We start from the raw sequence: 26,812 nt of genomic DNA, 5'->3' as shown, positions 1-26,812 counted from the left end.
AATGGGGCTAAATTTCGGGGAAGCTAAGGGCTGTCCCAGGAAGTCCGGTGTCACCCTGGTGACTCGAAGCAGAGAGATGATTAATACAGAAAAAAAGGACATTTGATCACAAACGGTTCTGTTGAGCGGTATCAGCACATCCATTGTAGGTAAACCTCCACAAGTGGGCAGGTCTTTTGTACAGCTAATGGATCTCAATGGCATTTTGAAACCCAGGACGTCCCACCGTCGGTTGCAATGGGGTTCGGCTCGGCAAGAAGGCAGCTAAGCTCAGAAGAAATCGGGAAGCCCAAAGGCAGGGGGGTTGAGCTCATCGTTAGAAGTAATTGCAGAAATTCCAGGCACTTCCAACTCAATGTCTGCTTTTGCTGTGCGAACCTGGACGCTGGGCATCCTCAATCCAGAGCCGGCTCTATCGTGGGGCAAAGGGCCACCGTTGCCTCGGGCGGTAGAGGCAGCATGGACGGAAAAGAAAGCTATGCTCCGGTCTCCCTTAAAACCCCATAACCTCGTTCGTCTCTGTTCTTCTGGGGAGGGGCAGAAGGCGGTGGTGTCTTCTCACTGGCCTGGATGCTGCAACGGGGAAAGGATGTTCTTTCTTTTCCTGCTATAATTCATTCGCTCTCTCGGGATCTCATCCCTACCTCTAAATCAGTGCCGGAGAAGGGAAGGGAAAAAAAGATCAAAAGAAAGACAGAAGGAGAAGCTGGCGGGGCTTAGAAAACCATCAATCGGGTCCAAAAAACCCTTCTGGGAAGCCCAAGGAGGCACAGAGAAGGTCTCAAAAGAAGGGGAAGCCGAGGAGAACATCTTCACCTGTGGCATCGGTGGCCTGATGTTCTATTTAGGTCTGTTCTCCCTGCCTGGTGGTCTTGGCACTCGATCCCCACTGGCCTACCTCACAGAGCTGTTGTCGAGGGAAAGGCACTCTGCCCACGCTCAGAGAAGGGCGCATCGCAGCTGGGTTGCGTGTGGGCACCAGCGCAGCGAAACAGGCTGCCCCGTGAGACAGCTCGGCGTGGCCTCATCCAGTCAGAGAATTCGAAATACAGAACAGATATCTATTCCATGGCTCCTTACTCGTCTAACATTGTTACTCGCCTTGCGGGTCAGGAGGTCAAGGCTCTCGGCTCTCCTCCCTATTTTGGTCATCACAACTATCCTGCGAGGTAAATCAGGCAAGGAGGGGGAGGGAGAAAGGGGAGCCAACTTGACCGACTTTCATACCCAGGCTGAGATCGGGACCCCTTCTCTCCCCACGGCCACCTAATTGAGCGCCGCAAATTGCACTCCGGAAGAGAGCGATTTGCGAACGACAATGGAGCCTCCCTGTACAACCGCAGTCTACAAGGATCCTGGCATAGCCGAGATATCCCCTCTGGTTTAGCATGGCTGTTTCTTAATTATTTCTCTACCACCTCCCTCCCCCTGGGTATTCATGACCATCCCATAATTCAAGAGTAGCTGTTTTTTTACCCAGGAATGATTCTTGGGAGGGTGGAGGACGGACCCTCAACCGTGCTTCCTAAAAAGTAAAGCAGGTTTTCCTTCAAACACGCCGGGGCGCCGGTGCCTCCCTGTCTGTCCTCCTTGGCAGGCTGGCACCGGGAGGGTTAAGCGCCACGGCAGAGAACACCGCTAGATCACTTCTGCACGACTGGGTTTTTAGAACAGCGCGTCGAGGGCAGTGGCACCTTCCATCATCCTGTCGGAGCTGGGCAGATGGATTTCCCCTGGCAGAACCGCTGGGAGCGAGCGAGCGCGGCCGAGGCACGGCGCCCAACCGCCCGGGGAACTGTGCAAGCGGTGGTAACACAAAAAAAGACAGGGGGAGAGAGGAAAGGAAGCCGTTCGTGGCCCATCTGCTGGGGGGGGAACCGAGGAGCCCGCATCCCAACGACGTGCCACACCTCCCGATGCGTGTTGCGGCGAGGGGTGGTGGGTACAGGCGGGCAGGGACCGCGGTAAGGCGCCCAGTGACCCCTTGGAAGGAGGAGCATGGGTGTGCGCCCAGAGTATCTGCTGGGGTGGGCCGGATCCCTCCCCCCCCAAGAATCACACCGTGTCAGATCAAGGATGCATTGCAGCTGAATACCGATGGCAGCATCTCCCGGAGCGCCTGGAGGAGGGTCAGAAGCAAGGCATGATGGGAATATCCTTCCCTCGTTATTAGGCATCGGTCGCAGCTGGAAGCCAAGGCGCACTCGTCTTGAACCCGGCGCTTCTGAATAGTTCAGAAGGGACGCCGCCCCTCACGGATCCTCCCCGACGGCCCACGACCCGGACCACGGAAAGAAGGAGCGGGGGCCCTTTTCCGGCCCTGCGTGGAAAGAGTCGGGAGATCCAGATGTTGGCCTGAAATTTTCTTTTTTTAAAAAAAAGCTGCCTGCTGTGCCTTAATACCAGCCTGATAAAACTGGAGGCCAAAATCTGAATTTTAAAAAATGAGGCTAAGTGGGAAAACGTGTCTTAAAGGAGATATCCCACCTCTTGTTCTCTTTTTTTAAAGCCAGTGGCAAGGAGTTCTATAGACCAGAGGGGATGATCTTCAGCCCCTGGGTCTCTCTCTCTCTCTCTCTCTCTGTATGGATCTGGCTCATCTCTCAAATACAGCTCACCCCTCCTTCTGTGTTAAGCACCACGAAATGCCGTCTGTGTGGCCGAAGGCCCCGAGCGCAGCATTTTAAAACATTTATTGAAAATGAGATTATGTGTGTGTTTGGGGGTGTGCGGTGCAACTGCTCCACGCCCCACCTCATCCACATCCTGATGCGATCCAGGCAGCCTCCTAGTTCAGAACAAACCAATCTAGCTAGCGCCAGATTGGGCAATGCATCGCCTTCCAAGTGGGACTGGATCACAATCCCTATCATCCCCCATCCTGCTCATAGATACCATCAAGACGAGATGGAAATCGCGATCCAAGCATCTCTGGATGACCCCAAGGGGCCCAATATCTCATACGGCCTGTCCGGTGTGTTTTCTGCATCAGTGAAGATAAATTCATGACATCCTCTCTCCCCTGCTCATTGCCCCACAATTGGCGTCATTCGGAGATAGACTGCATCCCCACCTGGAGGTTCTACTTAGCAATGAGGACCAGCGTCCCCTCAAGGAACGGATCCATGGAAAAGGGGAGAGAGCCCGCTCCGAGCCCTTCGCCTGCCGACAGGGAAGGTCACGAGGGAAGAAAAAAATCCGTCGTAAAAATCTCCCAAAGCCAGCGGAAAATTCATCGGGCGCAATTTGCAACGGGGCTTTTCGAGCGAGCGGTGGCCGGGCGCGAGACGCATGGGTAGAAAGTGATACGAGGGCTGGAGGCTCAAGAATGACTGAGGCGTGTGTTTCGGCCTCTCATTAAAATCAGAACCCAACGGGGTTCCTCTACGAGGGACCGAAGAGGTGGGATTTAAGACAGAAAAAGGGAAACCTGGCCTTTTCCACATGGAGTAGAATTAAAAACTCAGACGGCTGCCAACACCGATGGCTTTAAAAAGGGATTAAAACAAATCCATAGAGGATCAGGCTATCAACGACTCCTTGCCAGCAGGACTATATATATATCCTCTCATCGGGCATTATGTTTCGGCGTCTCCATTTCCCGGGAAAAGCCGGTGGGAGCCAAACTCGCATCCCATTTCTGAGCTTCCCGGGAACATCCGGCTGGTGGGCTGCGTGAAGGAAAGAAGAATTAGGAATGGAGCCTCCCCATGCCGAGGCAGTCTACCTCTAAATTCCTAGCCACTCTGGCGCACAACGAGGGTGTGCTGTTCTCCATGCGGGGTCACCTTTCTCAGCCGCCGACACCAGCTCTGTTCGAAAGCCCGTTTGGGGAGCTACGATCCTCAAGGTTTTAATTCTGATTTTTATTCTGGACTACAAATCCCATCGGGTCCAGCCAACTTGGCCGGCAGCGAGAGTTTCGGGAAGTTACCGCCCGACAATTTCTGGAGAGAAAGAGAGAGAGCGCGGGGGGAGCGTTGGAGGGGCTGGCATGCCTATGAGTTATTTTACCTCTGTTACAAATTTGGGCCCCACAGCCTCGGCATCAGCCCGGCGCTGCCCCCCTCAAGCCCCACCACCCCGGCTGGCCTTCGTCCCAGCTTTTCAGCGGAGCAGGGAAATATTGATCGGCAGAGAGTAAAACAGCTCATTGATTTTACACCTTCTTCCCCGACAGCATTCCTAGTAACGCAGACTATGGCGTGGGGGGCGGGGGAATAAAAAGGCAGCCGGGCTGTAGCTATGGGGCTGAGCAGGGAGGCCGGGTTCTTCTGAGACCCCCTTTCCTGTGCGTGCCACAGAAAACGGCTCAGCTGGCCCACTGGGCCGCCCGTTCTGCCGGAGCTGGCAATGAAAAGCTGCTTACGGTGCCTGCCTCGCCTAGCGGCGATCCGAATCCCACCCAGGCGAGCTGAAGGTAAGGGGCGGAAAGGTCTTGATGGTTGCTGACCCTGATGCCCAAAGAAAGCAGGGTGTTCGACAGAAACCTTCTGTAGCGTGGAATTTCTCCCACTGTGTCCTATGACCCCCGAAAGGAAGGAAGACACACAGTCCTTGCTCAGTGTTACGACGACCCTACAAGGCGGGACCCCGGTGTGCCCATTTTACAGACAGAGAGATACAACCCCCATGGGGCAGCAATCTCTGGGTGGAGAAACAACCACTTGAAAATGTGATTCTTTTTCCTCTTTTCCCCAAGACAATGGCCCATAAATAATCCATACAGCCACATCTCCATCCATAGGTGAATAATTTTTCCTAGGCTACTCATTTTGCAAACCAACGCAACCGCGTGGTTTTCTATGCTACCTCCCTACAGTTCTTTCCTAAACTGGGGTCATCTCAGGTGTTAAATGTATTTGTGAGGGATGGGGAACCTTCATCCACAGGAAAAACATGAAAATCTTGCTATCTACAGGAACAGAACCTCCTTGTTCCAAGGCAGTCTACCTCCAAACCCCAGTTCCCTGGAGGGTACAAGACAGAGAACACTACCTGGCTTTCCTGGAAGCAGGTGAGTCAAGAATGTCATAAGGGTGCTTTAGTGGAGGGATGGGGACCCTCAGGCCGTTGGGCTGAATCTGGCCCTCTCTAGTCCCCCCCCCTGGTCACACCTCCTTCCCCAGACTTCCATCTTTGCGTGGATTTCCCAAAGCTTGGGTTCTGATTTCCAACGTTTTGCCAAGCCCATTCTAGGGGGCTGTTTTTACTACAACAAGGATAAAATCAATCCGCGCAGGAATCATCTAGTCCTACCCGGTTATAAGGCAGGAATCTACAAGAAGGCCGAAACAAGAAGAAATTCAATCGTACAACAAATCTTTCCCACTGTTTCGTTCCTTGCCAGAATGTTTAGCAGAAGAGGCCACCAGATCCTTACAGGCAAGCCTTACAGGGTTCGGGGGGGAACCCCTTTAAGAAATGTACAATTTTCTGTACAAATTTACCGATTTCCAGCCGTTCCTGTTCCCGAGGCCTCCAGCCGATCGACTGACCGATTTTCGGAGGCTCATTGCGAACAGCGCTGTTATTAAATCTGATTTTAGCCATGTTTGTAAGCCGCTCGGCTTGTAAAGGGGCCGTAAACACCAAAGAGATAAATAAATACATACCCATAAAACAAAATAAGTGCTCCGAAGCGGCGCGGAACCTTTTTAAGAACATTGCCCCCGTGCAAGCGAAAATTTACCCCACAACCTCTGTGGGACGGAAACGAAGGGAGAAGGTAGAAAACGTGTCGGCTCGGCATAGGAGCATCTTATATTTTTCTCCCCACTGCCTTGATGGAACGGCCACACTGGTTAATTCCCTAGCAAAGACTCAACCCAACCCGCTTCGGCTAACAAGATCAATGGGACTTTTAATTGAGTTTTAATTAAGCGATCAATCTGGAGCTGGCAACTCAATTAAGGGCCCGCGCAGCGAGAGGGAGCGCAGCCCACCCCCCAGGTGGCGTTTTCGCAGACTGCGGCAGGCCACGGAGGACTCCCGGCAGACGCCCGTGGGTCCTTCATCCGTGGGCCCGCCACGCCTCAGGGCCGGTGCCTTCTCCGACCCCACACGTCCTTACCACGGGGGTCAGAAGGGACAGATCACCTCCCACGAAAGCAGGGGTTCGGGGGGGGGGTCCTCACAGACTCCAAACTTCCCAGCAAGACGCGAAGCCCATGCACTGACATTCAGAAGCTATGCTGCCCAACCTCGGTGGATCGGGCCCACAGTGGGTGGAAGGGGGCCATGTCCTGCTGCTCACAGTAACCAGCCTGGCGCTTCTGGGAATCTCACAAGCTGGGCATGGATGAGAGAACCTAAAAGGAGTGGGACGGATTCTGCCCACACAGAGTCCCCATCAGACTTGCTACATCTTCCTAGGGTTAGTAGAACAAGGCTATTTTGCACGTGTTACTCACATTGGGCCATAATTCTGCAGCAAAGCATCTACCTTACATGTCAACGTTGGCAGGATCAAGCCCTAACACCTCCAGGAACGAATCCTCTCCTGAAACTCTGGAAAGACTCTTCTAATGAGCATCGACATTGCCGGGCTACCTACGATCGGATTCAGTCGAAGCCGGCCTCCGATATTCCAATTTCTGACCAGCCGTTAGAGATAACGGATAAAAAGCTATTAAAAGCCAGGCAACAGTCGCAAGGCAGCGAGCTTCGCTTTGCCAGCCTGCGAAAGCCATGGGCACAGAGGTGAGCTGTGCTTTGCCAGCCCAAGAAAGTCATGGGATGAGGGTCCGCTGTGCTTTGCCTGCCCAGAGAGGAAGCCAAGGCCTGGAAGTGACCTGTGCTTTGTCAGGTCTGGGAATCCATAGATTGGAGTCGAGCTGTGCTTTCATGGTCCGGGGAAGCCATGAGATGAGCTGTGCTTTGCCAGCCAGATGAAGCTCTGCTTTGCAGTCCAAGAGTCTACACCCTTGAACGTACTCTATCCACACAGAGATGATTCACAATACATAAAAACAAGCTGATGTTTCCTACCACAAACAGATCTTTTGGATACTCCCTCCCCAAAAAAGCCAGGTGTTCTCAACCAGCCTCGAGCATCTGCACCCACGTTTGCTGCCTTGTACACACCTCTCATTGTCTGACTTTTGTGGCCCTGTCCTTTCCCATCCTGTTCAGCAGAGACACCCGGTTGCCAAATCCCCAAACCGGCTGACGCCGTGAGTCACGGGCCAGGTTTTGAGGCTCTGCCTTGCCCTCGGGGACCCCGCCACCCAAAGGGAAAAAAAAGGGTGCCAACATCTCCACCTGGCCCAACACTTTTGCTGACAGGAAGCCCTGCCCTATTTCAAACCAAGAGTGCTGGAGTTTTAAAATAAAGTGGTACCTCACTTTACGATTGCCCCGCATTACGACGAATCCGCTTTACGATGATCTTTTTGCGATCGCATTTGTGATCGCAAAACGATGGTCTAAATGGGGGAATTTCGCTTTGCGATGATCGGTTCCCTGCTTTGGGAACCAATTCTTTGCAAAACAACGTTTTTCTAACAGCTGATTGGTGGTTTCAAAATGGCCGCCGGGTAAACAAAATGGCTTCCTGCTGTGTTTAGGAACGGATTCCTCACTATACAGGCAGCGAAAATGGCCGCCATGTGGAGGATCTTCGCTGGACAGTGAGTTTTTACCCCATTGGAACGCAGTGAACTGGTTTCAATGTGTTTCAATGGGGTTTTTTATTTCGCTTTACGATGTTTTTGTTTAACGGCGATTTTCCTGGAACGGATTATCGTCGTTAAGCGAGACACCATTGTACACAGTCATAAGAAGTAACTTTTGTGAAGTGCCACCAGTCGTACCAGACAGAAGACTCTGGAAACTATAACCAAACACATCATTTTTCCAGCTGATACCCCACGGCAGCCCCTTTCCTTCTTTCTAACCCCCTCTGCCACAGATCCACAAGGGTCCGGCTGGCGTTGCTCAGGTCCGGATGGACAAGCACTCTGTGCATGCTCAGGGAGACACGCTTCTTTCTGCTCTTGTATTCCTTTGTGGCAGCTTTGAAAAGACAAGTCGCCAAAGCTTTCCAAACAATGCAGAACGAGGAATGTGCTGGCCCCATCCTGCATCATTCCCTGCCCCATGTCCTGGCAGGTAAAACCAGGACCTAATTAGGCAAAATAAGATTAAGTTACTCAACGGATGCTCTGCTGCCTTCGTTCCTCCCCTGGTTATACTGGGCCTGGCCTTTTCTTTTCATCACATCTCCTCCACGCAGAGATGCAACTTTAGATTTCAAGACTGTAGACGCCTTGAGGCAGAGTGCTGTTCTGCTTCAATACAACTCTCCCATCCAGGAGGAAAAGAATGCAGCCTCTCCATTCCCAGGGAGGATCAGCGAGCCAATTTTGCAGCTTGCACTTCCCATGTTAAGCTCCGCAGCTGAGGTCTCCGGCTGTGGAGCCGGAGGTTGGGAGTTCGAATCCGCACGGCGCCTCCTGCTAGAAGAGCCAGCCTGGGTGGCCTTGGGCGAGCTGCACAGTCCCGGAGCCACCCCCAGAAAAAGGGAGGGGGAAACCACTTTGGTATATTCCCTATCTGGAAATCTTGAAAAGAATCGACTAGACAGCACATGATTATTATATGATTACATGCAATGCTACTAGTCCTCATTAGGCACCTAAAATGAGAACACATGGCTACTTTCCTTCTCTGTGTGTTTTAAGAAGATGTAAACTCTGGATTTCATTTTAATTCGGGTCGAAAGACAGACGCACAGGCCTAGCGAAGCTGAATCAAAAGGCGCCGGTTTTTCGCTTCGTGCCCTTTATCCTTTCCCAGAAGAACCACAGGCATCTTTTGCTTTCTGCCCCCCATCATTTCCAGGCAGGAAAGCCGCCGGCCGCGCGGTTGTCTCGCCCGCCCACCCGCGAGCAAGACATGCCAAGGCGACCCGCTCCGGGAGGCTGCCCTCCAGCTCAACAGCTCTGAGGACTCTGAAGACGCCGCGCCGCGAGCGTGGAGCGCCAGCCGATAAGAGTCCCCTTGAAGTGGAAACGGCAGGGAGACTACAAACCGAGGCGGGAGGCCGTGGACAGCCAGGGATCGTGGTGCGCTCCCCACCCTTTCCCCAAGCACCTGCTCTGCGTACGGAAGAACAGCCCTCTTAGAACTGCAGAGCTAGAAGGGGGCCCGCAAGATCATCCAGCCCAACCCCCTGTCCAGGAAGACTCCGTGGGGGGATTTGAACTCCCAACCTCTGGCTCCAGAGCCTGAGGCTTAAACCCACTGAGCTATCCAGCCGTTCAATATCCCCAGGTAAGAAAGAGAGGTGAAAATGGAAAATAAGAGAGGAATTCCGTGCCACAAGATGTGGACTCTGTTTGCCTACCTCCCAACTTCACTACGTCTTTCTCTTTTTCATTTCTTCTTTTATTTATATTTTGATTTCGGTTTTTAACCTATCCTCTCTCCCCCCCCCCCCCCCAATTTATCTTCCTTCTGACGCCTCGGCGAGAGGGAAGAAATGTAAACCTCAAATTGTTCTTGGTTGACACAGATCTAATCTGACCTTGAAGCGGCCTGCGTTAGGCCAGGCGGCTGGCCACCTTTGGCAGATTCTCCCAGAAGCCTCCATGCTTAAACCCCGACGCCTCGCGGGGACGCACGGCCGCTAAACACCCCCCCAACGCTGGACGGCGGCCAACCTTTTTCAAGGATGCGTTATCGGCCTGACAAGGTAGATCTCGGTGTGGCGGACATAAACGCAAAGCGGCAGCTTGCTTTTCCCCCGGCTGCGCTCCCAGACGGCAAGCAAAGCAGCTGCTGAATCGTGACTCCCTTCGCGGTGTCAAACGCCGGTCTGGAAGTGAAGGCTTTTGTCCCCCCCCCCCCTTTTTTTCCATCAGCCTCGTCCCAAGCCAAAAAGGCACGCTTCGGAGATTAATCTATAACATCCCGTGCAAAACGATGGCAATTTCCTTCATTTCTCTTCCTAAGACTCCTGTGACACTCTGAAGCTTGCACACTTTCTTCCTCCTCCCCCCAAAAATTATATCTTATCTCTCTTTGTTCCAGGAATCCAAGGGGACGCAGAGAATACGTCAAATTTAAAACAGATGAGTTGATAAACATTTCAGGGGCTTTTCCTCATCAACACACTGGTCTGTCTGTCTTTCCCCTCCCCTCGGTAAAAATAAATAAATAAACCTCCCAACTTAAAAATAAAACATGTAAGAAAAACCAACATCCTATTTTTGCTGTATCCATTTATAGGATGAAATTCACATACTGAGGAGACAGCGTTAGGGTCCTCGAGCGAGGGAGCTGCGGAGTCGCCTCTAACCCGTCGCGAATCTTATTTCGCTCCTCAGAAATCTTAGAAAGAACTGATCCTGGGTCTCCATTTCAGAGCCCGGGGGGGGGGAGAGGGGGGGAAAAGAGGAGGGAAATTGAAAAGAGCCCAGGGGAGCGGCTTTCCTTAACAGGATTAAGATGAATGCAGAAAAAAGCCCTTTTAATCTTCACCCTGGGGTTAATCTGGATTAAAGCCTCCCCCCCACACACACACCGATCCGGATCGAGGGATGTAGCTGTTCGCTTTGCAGGCTGCGTTATAGTTTGAGGTGTTAAAACCGCACTGCTCTTATCTCTGGCCTACGGGGACCCCCCCCCGGCGGAGGGTAAAACGGCACCCCCTGCCCTCCATATGGTTCCCCTCCGGTCCTGAAAAGGGCAGGCTTCTTGAACTGGCATTAAAAAGAAGGATTTTCTCCCCGGCATCTGTAATCCCTCTTTAAACAGGTCCAAAGGCTCGGACAGCGCTATTTACACAGCAAAAAACACGAGCGCTCTCTCCTCCGAAGAAGACCCATAGCGATATCGCTGCCGGCACCCATATTTCCAAAGTTCCACCCTACAGTCTCGTACTTAATAACCGCTGAGCCAAATGGACAAGGAACCACACCACAAGAGTACCTCTGTGCCTATGAAGAGCGCCAGAGCTTACTATCAGCCCCCCTCCAAAGGAAACACGCTTACACACTTCTCGGTCGTGTCTGAACCCACAGATTCTTTCCCTTCCACAAGGTTACTCCGGCTTTTCTACTTCATCTCTCCAAGGTGGATGCTCGCTTGTGACGACTCCGGGAGGGCAGTGAATCCACTCCAGATTTTCCCCCCAGTTCTGCAAGGTGCTGAAACCTCTTCCCACCGAATCGGCCCCAAGGTGGAGGCTAAGGATTGTGATGATTTCAGGCAGGAGGTGAATCCCTCCCTCCTTTTCACCCCGAACTATGCCGGAGATATCCAAAGTGCTCAAACGTCACCCCACTGCATCAGCTCAGCACCTGGGTGGGGACAGCTGCTTTAAAGTTCAGACTCAACGCTGGAGCGGATTCACAGCACCTTCGCTACCGCCGGTGACATCAGAGTCACCAACCCGACGCCGTTATTTCCCAGCTCATTCTCCAAATGGCATCTGAACCCTTAATGTACAGTACATTGGCGGCATAAGAACTGATGCCAATGCCCGACTGTCAAACCAGAAATCCACACAGATGGGAGATCATCAATTAAAACACCGTGAATACCGGTTTCAACAAGATAGCTGTGTTAGGCTGTCATTTAAGGAATTTCAGGAGTCACACAGCTCCTTTAAAACCAATTTAGGAGTCTTTCTGAATGCCTCAACTCACTGAGTTTAGTCCTAAATGCACCATGTGATCCAGATGTTTTAGTTAGGTGCGATAAATAACTCTTTTTTTGCCCTGATGGAGTTGCAGCTTGCAAATAACGCATCAAGCCATAGAGGCATATTGTAGTTACCTTTGAAAATTATTTTTCAAGGGTATTTTTATCCATTTTTGAGGGCAGACTCATAGGAGTTTCCCCGCCTCTAAGTTCCATGTCAATTCTCCTTAAACAAGTTGATGAGGTTTGAGGGGAAGAGTAAACAGCATGCATTTTGCCCGGTGTACATGCTACAGAAATAAGAGACATAGCAGATCAGGGACAAAATGTAACCACACTATCCGTTATTAAGTTGCACACAATTTTTGGACTGCATAAAATTTAACTGCTCAGATTCGTAATAAACTTGCACAAAAGTTAACTGCCTTGGTTGCTAACAAACTGCACAACATTTAATTGAACGGGTTAACATATTGCACAAAATTTAACTACAGAGGCTGTTAACAAATTGCACAAAATCCAGCTGCACAAGCTGGTAACAAACTGCACAAAACCGAACTGCACAGCTTAACAAACTGCGCAAAATCTAACTACAGAGGTTGTTAACAAATTGCCCAAAATTTAATTGCACAGGTTGCTACTTTAAGGAGGGTCTTCTCCCACAAGGCATGTTCCGGGTGAACTGGTCTTTTTAAAAAAAATATCCCACCATCCCCATGTAATAAAGGGACCTTGAGATTGATATACATCTGGAAAACATCAGGGTAGAGAGGTCCACTCAGTTCCCCTAGCTAAACATCTGGAGGAATCAAAAATAAAAATATAGCACTTGTGGACCACAGTATCAACCAATGTTTCGGTCACCATTTTGCCTGGCGATTGTACCGTTTCTCATCTCAGTGCGCAACACGATGGCAGCTTATTGCGTTAAAAAATATTCAACATGTAAACGGATTAGGCTTTTAAGCCACGTAACGGTTAATTAAGTGTACGGCAGCCTTTTCTGCTCTCTTTCCTAATCGCTGAAGAAATCCAGTCGTGTTTTGCTAAAAATGCCCTCAGCAAACGATGACCTCCCCCATATCAAGGCTCCATCTGGTTCCCTTGACTAGTTTTGTGCAGAGGGAGTATTTCTAGGACAGAATCGGCTTTAATCCTATTTCCCCCCAAAATGTGTTGAAACCTTAGGTGTAGAACTTCTATACATTCCCTCTGCCGGAAAAAAAAGTGGCTTTATGCACTTTTTTTTGGCCAGCATTAGAGCTGAGGTAGCTAAGTGAGGCTGGAACGCCTAGGGTGGCGAGTTCAAATCCACCCCCATGTCGTTCAGGAGCAGAGCCAAATCAAATCACCCGGGGGGGTGGCTGATAGGATGCCATTCACTGACACCTGGAATAGTCTTGGGCAAAGGAGCACATGAATGCCACCAGAAGGAGGGACTGACAAAGCACTTCTGATAGATAAAAAATGCTAAAGGATGGCCCTCACTCAGAATTGGCTTGCTCTCACTCAGAATTGGCTTGGCAGCACATCATTTGCATGTTTCAAATTCACATTTTTAAAAAAAGGACACATCTAAAAGTGTTTGTCAACATGGAAATTCCAGAGTGCATCCTATTTTTTGGCTTACAGACAGTCCCAAATCCGCTAGAGTGGAGGCTTTGATGTAGAAATCTCTTACACACACGCATGCGCGAACACACACACACCTTTCTCAATTTGCCATCCTCCTGTTAACTAGCAGCAACCCGCAAAAAAAAAAAATCACAGCCTTAGAAACGCCAATAAAGATCCCAAATGAAAGCACACATCAGGGTGGAAAATGTAAAGAATTTGGCTGAACGGAACAGCCAGATTATAGCCTGCTCCCCCCGCCAAACACACAAAATTAGAATACAGATGGGCTGCTTCAGCTTCCTTCACGTAATGCATGCAATCGGCAGCAAGAAATTATTTAAAATTGGCTTTAAGAATGCTGGTTGTACGATTTCATAGATTTTCTGTCCCGTCGCGTGGCACAGAATGGCGGGCTTTCATACAGGCAACCGCAAAACGGAGGGAAGCGTTTGAAATATGGATTTATCAGAGCCGAGAGTCTCCCGACTCTAGGAGACAATGGACAAAATGGTAAAGCTAATGAATAAAGACCAAGAAATCATAAAACTAGCCCAAAACAGTGCGCAAAGCTAGAAGACGTTGGCAGTGTAACGAGAAGGGAAGCGGACAGATTGTTACGGCTGATCATTCAAGATGAAAGAAATGGGACAATTTATTCCATCTTGAAATTTTACAATGAAATTTTTACTCGGGCTAAAAAAAGGGACCGCCAGATCTGATCCCACCCAGAAGAGTATAGAGACGTAATCGCATTTCTGAAAAACAGAGCAGAGGTTGGTTGGAAGATTAAATACTCTTTAAAACAGGGGGTCCTATTTTGAAAGATGGCGCTTCCGTTCACAAATCCTTACTTCTTTCCTCACAGTTCTCCTCGCACTCCGTTTGTGCACTACCACGGGGAAAAGGGAAGTCAGCACACTGAGTTCGAATCCTGACTCCCATCCGCCCACTTTCTTCGTCCTTCAAGTCTTTTAACCCTCTGTTTCTGTTCTAGCTCTCAAAGGTGTATAGTACAATAACGGCACTCGTTTTTCAAGATGCCATTGCAGTTGCTGTAACCACCTGAAGCCACCATTTCTGGACTCTGTGTTTGCGGATAAGGAAGTCCCATGAGTGAGCAGCCAGCCACAAGTGGGACAAAAAATGGCGCAGACTCTTGTGAGCGTCAGAGTCGCTGCCAGGCTCCGAGATGCACACTCTTGTTATTATTATTATTATTTTTGGCACGTGGACTGCCAGACTCTGCAACGGGGGCGACCTGATTCGGCAGTCAGCCCACCCTGTCTTTTCCAACGAGGTTCCCTGAAGAGGTCCTTTAATTCATCCACGGTTTAAAGGGGAACCTCTGCTGCAGGGCATGCCAGGGTTTTTGACCGGCCGGCATCGAGTTTTCCTTTGGTGAGTAAAATCCAAGGGGGTGACCCTTGATCCTCTGTCCAACCTGGATGATGGCGGCCTTTTGTCCAGCCAGAGTCCACCCCGCTGTGGACCCGCATGGGGTATGACCGGATCAGACACAGAATAATCCTTCTCTCTCTTGACTTTTTCCGCCTCTGGAAGGAGGGAACGGATGGGGCTTAGGCGGGAAGCAAATCCCTTGGTCCTCTCCGTTTCTGAAAGTTATGCAGTTTGGCCCAGAAACGGTCCGAACGGAATCGGACAGCAGATCTTGGAGAATTGATGTCCTTGGTTTGCTCTGACTCCACACGTGGCATCTCATCTTTACCAGTTCTACCCAGCCAGTAGAACTGGGAAAAGAGGAGGCGCCCTGGGGTGTCTCTGGTCACAGTCTCTGAACTGGGTAGGTCCTCTGGCTAATTACAGATGTATGCCCGTCCAGGCAAAAACACAGCTAGCGAGAACAGTTTGGTGGGAGAGGAGGTGCATTTAAGAAATGGCAAGAATAAGGCTGTCACAGAGCAGGGAACGGGATTGAAAACAAAGGGGGAGAGCAAGGTTTAGGGCTGAAAGCAAGAGCATCTCTTTGATGCTTAGTTGTTCAGCAAAACAGGCAGAGACGGGGGTGACCATCACGTTGCCTGGATCATCATGTCTAAGTCTGCAAGCTAAGGATGATCGGGCGTGGTCTGTAGGGGAGTGGCCGTACTGGGGATCTCCAGATAAGAGCAAGAAAGAATCCTGATCAAAACCGTGGAGGTATTCACATTTTATATACCCTGCATGGAACTCAACTCTACTTTGCAGGCCAGCAAAAGAGGTGCAAGGGCCCGAACTGTGCTTTGCAGGCCGGCGAGCTGCTGCATCCCACCGAGGGAGCAGGAAAGCTGTTGAACAGGATCTTGTTCTTGAGACACCTCTCCAGCAACCAAACGGTGGCCTTTCCCTTCTCTGAAATGCGTTCAAATCGCTGTTAAGCGAAATCATCGTCAAGCGAATTAAAAAACCCCATTGAAATGAATTGAAAACCGTTCAATGCGTTCCAATGGGCGAAATACCTGCTCGTTTTGCGAAGCTCCTCCATAGGGCGGCCATTTTCCGGTGCCTGTAAAGCGAGGAATCCGTGCTAAAAACAGTGGGGAGCCATTTTGCACAGTGGGCGGCCATTTTTAGAGCTGCCGATCAGCTGTTTTAGAATCATCGTCTAGCGAAAAATCGGTTCCCCAGGCAGGGAACCGATCATCGCCAAGTGAATTTTCCCCATAGGAATGTCATTTTGCAATCTCAATAGCGATTGCAAAAACTTCATCATAAAGTGGTTTCATCGTTTAATGAGGTAATCGTTAAGCGAGGCACCACTATATGTATATTTTCAGGCAGACACACCATGAACCTAGGTATGGCCAAACCCCACCACACCCAGCCCATCGCCCACAGCTGCTGCCGCTTCCCACATCTTAACTCTCCTGCAAAGCGCAGGCTGGATGAGGTGCGGCCGGAGCAGGACTTGCAGGAATAGCAGAAGGGAAATAATCCAGCAGAATCGTAACAACGAAGAGCACCAGAATGACACGGGGCAATCCTGACCCTCTAAAGCCGTGGTTTCCCAAACTGGGGGGGGGGTGTCCCCAGGTGTTCTTGGACTGCAACTCCCAGAAGCCCATTTGGACTAACGCTGGGCGGTGAAAAGATGGGGTCTGTTTTTTATTATTATTCTTTTGTTGATCTCCAAGGGCAGCCCCAAGCAGAGACCATTGCAGTAGTCCATCTTGATAGGGATCAATGTGGCTAAATCTCTGTTGTTTCGTGCCACCAGGTTACTTACAGGCCACCTTCATCTTATCTGTGGTCTAAGCCAACATCTTGCTTTTTACAGTGGCCACTCAAACGCTCCTTCTGGCTAGCGCCTCTTTGGTAGAAAATCCAGAGAAACTAATCCAAACTTCATCCAGCAGAATTAAGAGGGACCAGGGTAGAGGAAAAACCAATGATTTTCCAAAATCAGATCAATTTAAATCACAAGCTGATTTTTTTTTAAAAAAATGATTTTTAAAATTTAAATCATTGGGGAAAAAATTAAATCAACCATTTTTTTTTCAATTTTAAAAATAATTTAAATTGTGATTTAAATCCATCTGGATTAAATCCCACTGCAGAACATGGGAAGTCTGCGGAGGTAGGGGAAAAAAACTTGCAGTTTTAAAAGAGAGGGCAACTTGGAAACAATGTGTTAAATCTGGCATTAAAATTGTTAGTTTTGTGTAAAGAGGGGAAAGGATGCTTGGAATGTTTGAAAATAACCTCTAAAGGGGGAAAACAGTGTGTGTTTGTCTGTGTTTTCAAAGCTGTTACTCTTTCCACCAACATCCTCCCATTAACACAAAAGTAACAATTTTAGGGTTAAATTGTGAAATCTAGCCTTGTGGGGATGGTTAGTCCAGAAGCTTTCTACAAAGGCACAGAATAACAATCATTCATGCTAGGAAGCCACAAAACGCCACGGCTAAGAATCCCACTGGGAGCGCTTATTTATTTACCAGTGATTGGATTAACTTAATATGCAAAAATAATAGCATTACGGCATCTGGTCTGCAGTCTGGACAGATCAAAAGGGACCTCTGATAAGGCTTTCTAGGTAAGGGATTTATTTAAGGACCGGCTTTACCACTGCTACAACCCAGTGAGTTTCCATGACCAAGCAAGGATTGGAAATTGGAACTCAATTCCCATAAAACATCTATTACGTGGAAGTAATAGGGGCAGCTTACGGAGAATAGAACAAATGAAAGGCCCAGATTTAAAATATTGTGGAATGACAGAATGATTTTGAAGCCATGTATGCTGTTCAAACTCCAGACGTCGGCTGTTTATTCTTCATTTCATACTAGTGGTGCCTTGCTAGATGATGATAATCCGTTCCACTGAAATCACTGTTGAGCGAAATCATTGTCTAGCGAAAAGCATTTCCCCATTGGAATGTGTTGAAACCTGTTTTAATGCGTTCCAATGGGGAATAGTCGTTGTCTAGTGAAGATTGGCCGTAGGAAAGCCACTTCGCGAACCGCCGATCCACTGTTTAAATCGCTGTCTTGCGAAGCTTAGGTCCCGAAAACACGTTTTACGAGCGCGGAGGGAACTGTCAAAATCATCGTCTAGCGAAAATCAGTTTGCGAAGCAGGGACCAAACATTGTCCAGCGAAATTCCCCCATACGCATCACTGTTTTGCGAATCGCTATAGCAATCACAAAAAGTCAATGTCTAGCGAAAAAACTCATGCGGGGTGACTGTCTAGCGAGGCACCACTGTACCAGATTTTAACTCAGGGTGATGAGGAGGGGCAGTATCCATGCCAATTCGAACCCAACACAGGAAAGAATGCCCCCTCTACAAGGTCCCCAGCAGACCGTGATAGTAAACAGGGAGACACACACACACCCCCTTCTACAAGATTCCATTTTGAGGACCTGTGTTCAAATCCTACACAGCAATGCATATTCTGGCACATAACGGCATCGGCACTCTCTCCAATCCCTCTGTTTGCCACCTTCCTTAACCTGGGCTGTTTGCCCTCCCAAACTATGACTCCCATTACTAGCTGGCTGGGAACGATGAGCCTTGTAGTCCAGCAGATCTGGAAGGCCCCCCGGTTGGTGGAAGTTAAGAGAGAAGCTACTTTACATTGGGTGGATAGACAGCCGGACTTTATGCCTTTCCTTGTTTCGAACTTTTTTCTTCCGACGCTCCACAATGTAGCAACTTACAAGGCGTCCGTTTGCGTTCCCAATCCGATTACCTGCGCAAACACGCAATGTTGTTACGCGTGGCATAATTGTATTATTGATTGCATTAACGTCTTTGCACCGTGATTATATTTAATTGAAAAAAAAATCTCTATTTCCGAAACCATTTTCGCTCGCAAAATTCCCCAAACTCGTGCTGGAAAGGAATTAATCTGGCCTTCTCTTATTAAGATAAGGCTGGTTTATTCGGTAGTATTCCTCGGAGAGGACCATGCTTATACGGAGTTATTACTGGATACACTCGGTTATATATTTTTGATACTCTTCCAGGAGAACTGTAAACCTTCAAAGAGGCATTCAAATAAACAAGCAAAAAACATCAACGTGCCTTTTATATATATTTAGATTCAATCGGCTGGAGGTTTAACAGCTCCTGAACTGAGAACCTTGCTTTTTGGGTTAAAAGAAAGTCTCTGATTCTCTGGAGGAAAAAACTAGGAGATAATTTTAAAAATACGGGGCATGCTATTTGTTTGGGAGGGTTTAGGACGACCATCTCCCTGCTGCTTGTCAATCCATCCTAGAATAATCAGCAGGTCATCAGCATTCGGGCCTCATCCGCCCTTGTCCAGGGGAAAAAGAGGTCGCCGTGCGCACACCCATCAGGGTGACACAATAAATTGCTTGGGAAAGGGAGATTCCTCAGAGGGTTTGGGGCGCATGGGGTCTGGAGTGCCTGTAAGGGGACCAAACGCTCACCCACCCACCCACCCGCAGACCGTCTAGCAAGGATGGCGCTCCAACACGCAAAGAGCAGGACCACGGAGAGGTTGAGGGCAAAGGTTGATGCTCGAAAAAAAAAACCCAGGCTCTTGGCTGTCCTGGGTGCGAAACACGAGGTCGTATAAGCACCAAGCCCGTTCTGGAACTCAGGCAGTGTTGTGCAGTGCAGGATTATGACTTAGAAGGATCAGAGTCAGATGTAAGCCACGGGGGATCTTGGGCAGGCCATGATCTACCTCGCAGGGTAGTTGTGATGATAAAGTAGGGAAGGAGATGGGTCAATTTATGGAGATCACGGATGGCAAGAAAGAAATAAGCCGAATCTAACCAAGGCTGAGTTCTAGTTAGAGCGTAAAATGGCTGGAGAAACGACGGCATCGGGAAAAGCAGCAGGAAAAGAGGACCAAATACGAGACGGGTTGATCCACGAACAGCCCCACAGTTTTCAGCTTTTCACTCATTCCTAGTGTCTATCGAAGCTGGGGGCCACTAGGCAGTCCCGAGTGGCCACAAGGACACCACAGACGTGGTTCCGAGCCACGGAGGAAGCAAAGCTGGCCGAGGACGAGAATAATCTTGCATTGTGTAAGGCATCGGTTCAATGCATCAGGAAGGAAGAGCAGAGGTTTATAAAGGGTGCGTCGCTCCACCCACACAACCTCCTGCATTCTGGAAGCAGAAGAGGACGCTTGGCTGGCATGGCCGGGAAACACCACCCCCCCCATGCCTGAAAGGCAGGTTCCCCTGCCAGCTTCGGGATTGCACATGGCTACAGGAATCATCCTCCCTCTTTGGATAGAGGGTTAGGCTGGGCCAGAAAGCAGGAAGAACAGCAGGAAGGAGAAGGAGGATCTCAAAACAGATCCCGTTTTTTGGCACCGGAAAAAGACAAAAACACAACGTGCCACAGAAACTGATGGACGTCTCCTCGTTCTCCTACCAAGGGGAAGACAGTTGTCTATTAAACCTCCACGCTCAGCTTCGTACAAGAGGTGACGAGACTCCAGCACCCATCCCAGGCTATCTGCCGAGCCTAAGAGGCGAGAATCCAGACCGGCGCCAGCCGGACAAACCGTCTCGAGGGACAGCGAAAAGCCACGCACGAGGGAGGGAAAGGCAGGTGTCTCGCTAGGGGTTGTTTACGGCCTGTCTGACCCCCAGAGACCGAGCCCCAGAAGGGCCAGTCCCGCCGATAATTTATCCCCGAACTCCGACGGCGCAAAGGGACGCCGTGCGGCGCTCGCTCTCCAACCCAGTCTTTGCCGCACTGCTTCGCCATAAATATCCCCGACGCGCCGGCAACCCGGCTCTGCGGCAGGGCCCCCCCTTTTCTCCCGCAAACGCCGCGCGCCGCTTCGCCACAAAAAAAACAGGCGCCCCGACACCCCGATCAGGGATGGGGAATGGGGTGGGGGGAGGAGGAGGAGAAAGGGCTAGGTGGCGAGTGCGGATCTGGCGACCCTCCAAAGCTGGAGGAAACCAAGGAGGAGACGGTCAACGGCGGTGGGCTTTGGGGTGCTGGAGAAGCAGGCTCCCTCAGAGGATACGCCAAATGCCGCCATTGTGCCCGTTTGGTCCCCCAAAGGAGGCCCCGGTGCATTGTGGGTCTGCCCCTGGCCCATTTCTACCTGAACCTTTTGTACCCATCCCTTAGCAACCATCCTTCAGCTTCCAAGCTTGCGTCTCTCTTTCCTGTAGGCCCGATTTCCTGCCCTATATATAATGTACAAATGTATATACACAGACACCCCATGTCAGGCCAGGTTTGAGCACGGCAGCCACCGAGGTGCGACAGGCCCCCCTCTCGGCCATTGTGCCGTGCCCGCCAAGTGCCCGATGCGAGAGGCGCGATTTATGAGGCTGGGACTTCCGCCTCAGATCACATTCTCAAAGGCGTGAAAAGGGGGGGCTCTCTCTCCAGAGGCACAAAAGAGCAGGCCAGGGAAAGAGGGAGGGACTGGAGGGCGTGAGAGACCCGGCCCGGTGGACAGACAGAGGGAGGCCGAGACAGGAGGCGGGTGGGGGGAACGACAGGCCAAGGAGCCGTTCCCACACACAAACCCGTCTCGCCATGCTCGCCTCTCCGGGGAATGGAAGTCGTTGGTGGAAGGTGGCCACCAGAAGGGGTAGCCGAGAGGGAAACGCTGTGTGCCCAAATCACATTGCTTCAGGCCCAGGCTGGGCACTGCCCTCTTCCACGCCACGCCGTGGCTTGGCCGGCGTGTCCTCTCCTCCGCAGGGTGATGATTCGAGATGCCGCACAGGCGCCGTTAACACCCCCCCCCCATCGATCCGGCTCCCTGTGGCTTCACGCGGCGGCCATAACAATTTCCAGATTATTACTTTAAAACCCCCCTATTGATTTTTTATTTTTTTTATCCGAGGAGGGAGAAGAGAGATCCACGCAAGAAGAACAAAGCCGGGGAGGACAGTTCCGTTTCCGCTCGCTCTGCAGACCCGTTTGATCGCTCGAGGAGCCCTACGGACCGGCACCCTCGCGAAAGCCACGGGAACGGCGTGGACCCAGGCTGGCGTGGCAGTCTCCACACGCCGCAGGTGGGAGCGCGGCTCGGCGAAAGAAAGCCCCCTCCCAGAGCCAGGAGGGAGAAATTGCAGGCCACGGGGTGGCCACCTAGGTGGCTGGTGGCCACGTCCCGGCCAGGGTGGCCCCGCCATGTTAATAAGTCAACCCAGCTCTCGATGTCCGGACTGTAAAGGAAAGCAAACTGTTTCTGTCGTTCCAGTGGCTCTCCCACCCAGCCAGGATGTCTGAAGCCTGCATGAATGCGTAAAAAGGACCCCCCTCTCTCAAATACAGGCGCTGAAGCCCCCCAAAACCTAGTCTGACTCACAGGAGGCATGAAGCGGGAGCACCAAATTCCTTCCCTTTTCCAGTCCCCCCCCCCCCGGGACGACCACCAGCCAATTTCTGAAGAACAGGGAGAATCACAAGCCACAAAAGAAAATGCACACAAAAGGGGGTCGGAGGGGGGGGACCACCTCACATCTCACTCCCTGGCCCTACAACCCACAGAGGGAGACAGGAGGCGTCTCCCCCCTACAAACCCGGCCGGCATCCATGTCCCGGGGGCCACACCGACAGCAGTGTGGCCACCCACCTCCATAGGTGTGGAAAAGGGGTTCCACCCCACCGAAATAAACCCAAGATTTTCTAAGATCTTTTAGGGAATTCTCTTTGGACTTGCGAGGAATGTGGTCCAGAATTTTTTTGGGGGGGGGGATATTAAAAAACACGAAAAAACAGGGAAATTGACCCCACCAGACTGGCATGGAGGGAAGGGCCTACTAGCCCATCACAGCCCTGGCATGGAGGCAACCCCTCTCCGTCGGCCACCTCTGAAATGCTCGAAGTATTCTGTAGCCTTTGGGTTTGCAGTAAACAGTCCCTCTGGAATCCGACAGGAGATCTCTCTCTTTATATATATTTCCAGCCAAGGGAAATAAATCGAATATATACACACACACATATATAGTTGAAGGTATGTTTCAAAAGGTGTGTGTGTGTGTGTTTAAAACCTCGCCCAGTTCCCAGTGGGGAGGCCTGGCATTGCCTGGGCACGTGCCACTGGGTTGCTCCAGAGATGGGGAGACACCCACACCCAGGGAGAGCCCCCCCCCGGGGCTCCCGCACCTCCGGGCAGCCACGTGTGAATGCGTGCGCGCGTGTCTGTCTCCCCCCCTGTCTGTCAGCCTCGCCGGGGCCCGTCTGGCGAGCCTGCCCCTTGGCACGGCCGGGGGGGGGGGCTGAGTGGGTGGGGGCTTGGGCACCTAGGCGCCCATGCCAGCCTCCACCAATATATATATAGGTCATGCCACCGACCGACCCCACAAGCATCTCCTTAACCTCTTGAGGGATCTCGCCTGGGGGGGGGTGTCGGATCCCTGCTAGCGTGTAGGAGCGGGGGAAAGGGGGCAGCGGGGGGGGAGGGAAAGGGGGTGTCCCAGTGCCAGGAGATTGGGTCTCAGGGGGTGAGGTGCGGAAGAGTGTACCAACCCCCGCCCAGACACGCATCCAGCATGTTTTGGGGGGAGCAAAGGGCATTCACACGTTCACCCCGCCTGGTCTCGTGTCTCCTCCCTCTCCCCCTTCCTCTCTCTCTCTCTCTCTCCCTCTCCAACGCCATGCCTAGCATCCTATTTTATGGCTCCTTCATCCGCCCCAACTCCTCCTCCCCCCCCAGACCCCCACCCCGTCCCCCCCCCCACGGCTGGCAACTCCGTCGAGGAACACCCGTCGGAAAAAAACAATATATCCTCGACGGGAGGGGGCAGCCCAACCCCCCCCCACCTCACCCCCCTCGCCTCACCTTTCCGGCACTACGGAGGCCCCACTGCCTAGATTTTGGGGGGGGTGGAGGGGGGGAAACAGAAACCCTGGCTTGGAATCGCAGAACCCAGAGGGGAAGGCGACGGTGGGAGGGCGAGGGGGGGGGGGACGAAGGGCTGATGGGGGGGGGGGAGAAGGAGAGAAGGGGGGGGTCCCAGTCCAGACAGCCGCCAGACGAGGAGGGGGGGGTGGAGCGGGGTTGAGAATGGTAGGGAGGGCTCCATAAACGCCTCTCTTTCATCCTCCCCCCCCATCCTCCGGCAAGGGAGCGATCCTCCCCTCTCCCCTCCCCTCCAGGTATTTGCAAGCGCGCTTCTCCTCCCCCCCCCGTCTCCCCAGGGATCGCGATCTTTCCCACCCACCCTCTTGCGCGATCCCTCCCGAGCACGCGTGCCCCTCTCCCTCCCCCTCCAGCCCCCCCTTCTCTTATTATTTTTTTTAACAAGGCGCGCCCCCCCCCGCCCTGTCCCCCTCCAGCCCCCAAGGTCTGACATCGCCCCCTCCCCTACGCCCACACCCCCCCCGGCTCTCCCCTCCCCGATCTCCCCCCTCCCTTCCCTTCCCCTCCGTCCGGGACTCACTGCGGGTTCGAGCTGTTCCAATGGACCGCGTGCCGGTTGCCGAGGCTGGCCCCGGGGCCGTGGCAGAGCAGGAGCAGCACCGGCAGCATCAGCAGCAGGAGGAAGGGGGCGGCCATCCCGCCCGCCCGGAGCGCAGCGCCCGCCGCCGCCGCCGCTCAAGCGCGCATCCAGCCCGGGCGCCCGCGGAGCCCCCCGATCCCCAGCCAAAGCCGCCGCCGCCGCCGGAGCCCGCACACCGCCCCCCCCCCTTGCCAGCGCCGCCACGGCTCCTCCTCCTCTTCCTCAGCGCGCGCGCGCCCCCGTTGCGCGCCCCCGCCGACTCCCACGGGCTCCCCCCCCCAAGCCGCCGATGCGCCCTAAGCTGTGCGCCCTGCTCTCGCCATCGCCGAGGCGCTCTGCTTGCCAGCCCAGCCTGCCGCCGGAGGAGGGGAGGAGGGGCGGGGGCTTGGGGCGGGGAGGCGGGGCTGCATCTGGCCACGCCCCCTTGCCCCTCCCACCCCCATGATTCCCACCCCCAGCACCCCATCCTACATACACGCACCTCCTCCCCCTTTTCCAACTCTAGCACCCTCCAGCTTTCCAGCCTCCCTTGGCGTGGGGGGAGTGGGTTTTGGCGGCCATAGGAAGGGGGTTTCTTGAGCATGAGCAGAGTGCCTGGGCCCTCGCCCCTGCAAGCTGTAGTTCTCAGCCCCTGGTGTGGCTTTTCTGCTTAGAATCAGGAGTGAAGCTTAGATGTAAACGTGTGCCCGAGGGGGTTTTTAATTCCCGCCCAGAGCGGAACATCAGGGGGTCCTCTGGGAATGTGCAGAGAGCACCCACCTCAGCCTGAGAACTAGCCTCTGAATGTAACTGCACAGCAGCCGGTGATGTTGGGAGTTGAACAAGGGTGCCCCTGAGCTTAAACGGAGGGCCATCCCCTCGGCGATCCCGAAGCTGAGCCATTTCTATCCGTGTGTGTGTGTCTGTGTGTGTGTGTGTGTGTGTGTGTGAAGGAAAGGGAGTGACCGGGGCCAAACGCTTCCAGGGTAGCCCGAAGAAGCCCCCCCCCTTTGCCCCCCTGGCAAAGTTTTCCATTTAGAAAATAATTGTTACCAGGTGGCGAACATCTGGACAGGAAAGCGGGAGTTTGGGCTTCATTCCATCTCTCTCTCTCTTCCCCCCCCCAAGCAGAGCCAGGAGAAGGCTTCATTCTGACCAAGGGAGAGGGAAGGCGGCACGGGGACGGCGGTCAGTGCTCAGGAACCTGCAGAGAGAGAATGGGGCCTCTGAGGCTGTGCAGAGTGCTTCCCACCCTGACCACAATTGCCAGCTGTGCCCCTACTCTTTTCTGAGCGCAGAACAAACAGCGTTCTCTGATCGCCCGGAGTGGGACTAGAATGCCCATCATCCCCAGGCAGTTTAGGACTGGTGGGCATCAGGCTGTGGGTGGAGGGTGGTTCCAGAGGATAGCCTGTGGCTCGCTGCTCTCTCTTGGCCCATTGTGGTGTGTTTTTTGCCCTGGCACCGGCTGGTATACATTTGGCACAGATCTCTCTGCTGGATCTCAGGGGCCCCAGCCAGCCCATCTCTCCAGAAACCCCGCCATGTGTTTCTGACTTTTTTGGGGGAGGAGGGGCGATTCACGGAAGCCTCATGGCCCACCACCCCAGGGGGAATCTTGGGATCCCAGACCCACGGAGCCAGCCAACCCGCCGGAGAGACTCCGCGAGGCCCAGCCGTGTCTAAACTTGCCCTGGCAGCTGCGGCGCGTCGGGAATGTTGCCCGAGGCCAAGGTGTGAACTCTGGCCGGGGGGGGGGGATCTCTGGGAGGAACGGAGGCCTCTGGATCCCCACCCTTCCTCCCCATTGAAAAGAATCCCGGCCCCTCCCACCAAACAGATCCAGAACTTAGGAAATCTTGGCAGTCGGATTCTGGATGTCGTCCAGGCTCTGATCGGAGGTCAGATGGCGAGGCGGCTTCCCTGCTAGGACTAAAGGAGCAGGGGGCATCATCAGAGCGAGGAGCTGAATAGAAGGAAGTGGTGGGCGGGGAAGACTCTCTCGCGCCCAACAGGACCAAGGAAAGGCCTGGAACGACCATCATCCTCAATCCATTGGGCCCATCTTGGCCGTCCGGGTTCTCAAGCAAGATCCTTTCCTAGCCCAATCTCATCATCTCCTATCCAAGCCCTATCCAGCCCCCAGCTCTGCTTAGCTTGCGAAACCAGACCTGATCAGGGCGTGCTCGGTGTAGTCACTGGCTTTCTCGTCATCCCCGCGACGCCGATGGGTTGGGAGAAACGGGGTTGCCGAACGTCTTTATCGCTTCTCCGTGAATAATAGGGTGGGCACCCCACTATTTCCACGCTCCAGACGGCTGCGTGGTAGCTTTAGGCAACCACCTAAACCTTCTTGAGATGGTTCGGTGTCTTTGCGTCCACCCGGCGCCACCCAGCCTGTGCCTAATTCTTCCTCTTGCGCATGGTTAATCTATCGCCCCACCAAAAAAAATAAAAATAAAAAATCAGATAACAGGGCACCGTTTGGTGTGGCCAGGTCTAAGCCTTGTAGATCTTCTCTCTTCATTCGTTAGATAATTTGTCTTCTTATTACCGGGGAACCACCAACATCCATGGTGCTTTCAGAGGGAAACCGCTGTTCTCTGCCCCAGAGCACTTACATTTTTAATCCCTGAGATCAGGGAAACGACAGAAG

General features: G+C 52.5%; 1 protein-coding gene across 2 annotated transcripts in view; it reads right to left on the bottom strand.

Annotated features, from left to right (window-relative positions):
• The window catches only part of EFNA3 (ephrin A3), a 44,422-nt gene extending 19,903 nt beyond the window's left edge, over window positions 1-24,519 (bottom strand). Inside the window, exon 1 of one of the 2 annotated variants that reach the window (XM_072983899.2) lies at window positions 24,118-24,519. In XM_072983899.2, coding sequence (XP_072840000.1) covers window positions 24,118-24,233 — 116 coding nt within the window. In that variant the 5' untranslated portion in view covers window positions 24,234-24,519. The remainder of the gene's footprint in view (window positions 1-24,117) is intronic. The other variant, XM_072983898.2, reaches the window with a different exon arrangement.
• Between the last annotated feature and the right edge of the window lie 2,293 nt (window positions 24,520-26,812).

Source organism: Pogona vitticeps, chromosome 15, assembly GCF_051106095.1.
Source record: "Pogona vitticeps strain Pit_001003342236 chromosome 15, PviZW2.1, whole genome shotgun sequence".
Classification (NCBI taxonomy): Eukaryota; Metazoa; Chordata; class Lepidosauria; order Squamata; family Agamidae; genus Pogona; species Pogona vitticeps.
This window is presented reverse-complemented; position numbering and strand designations above follow the sequence as displayed.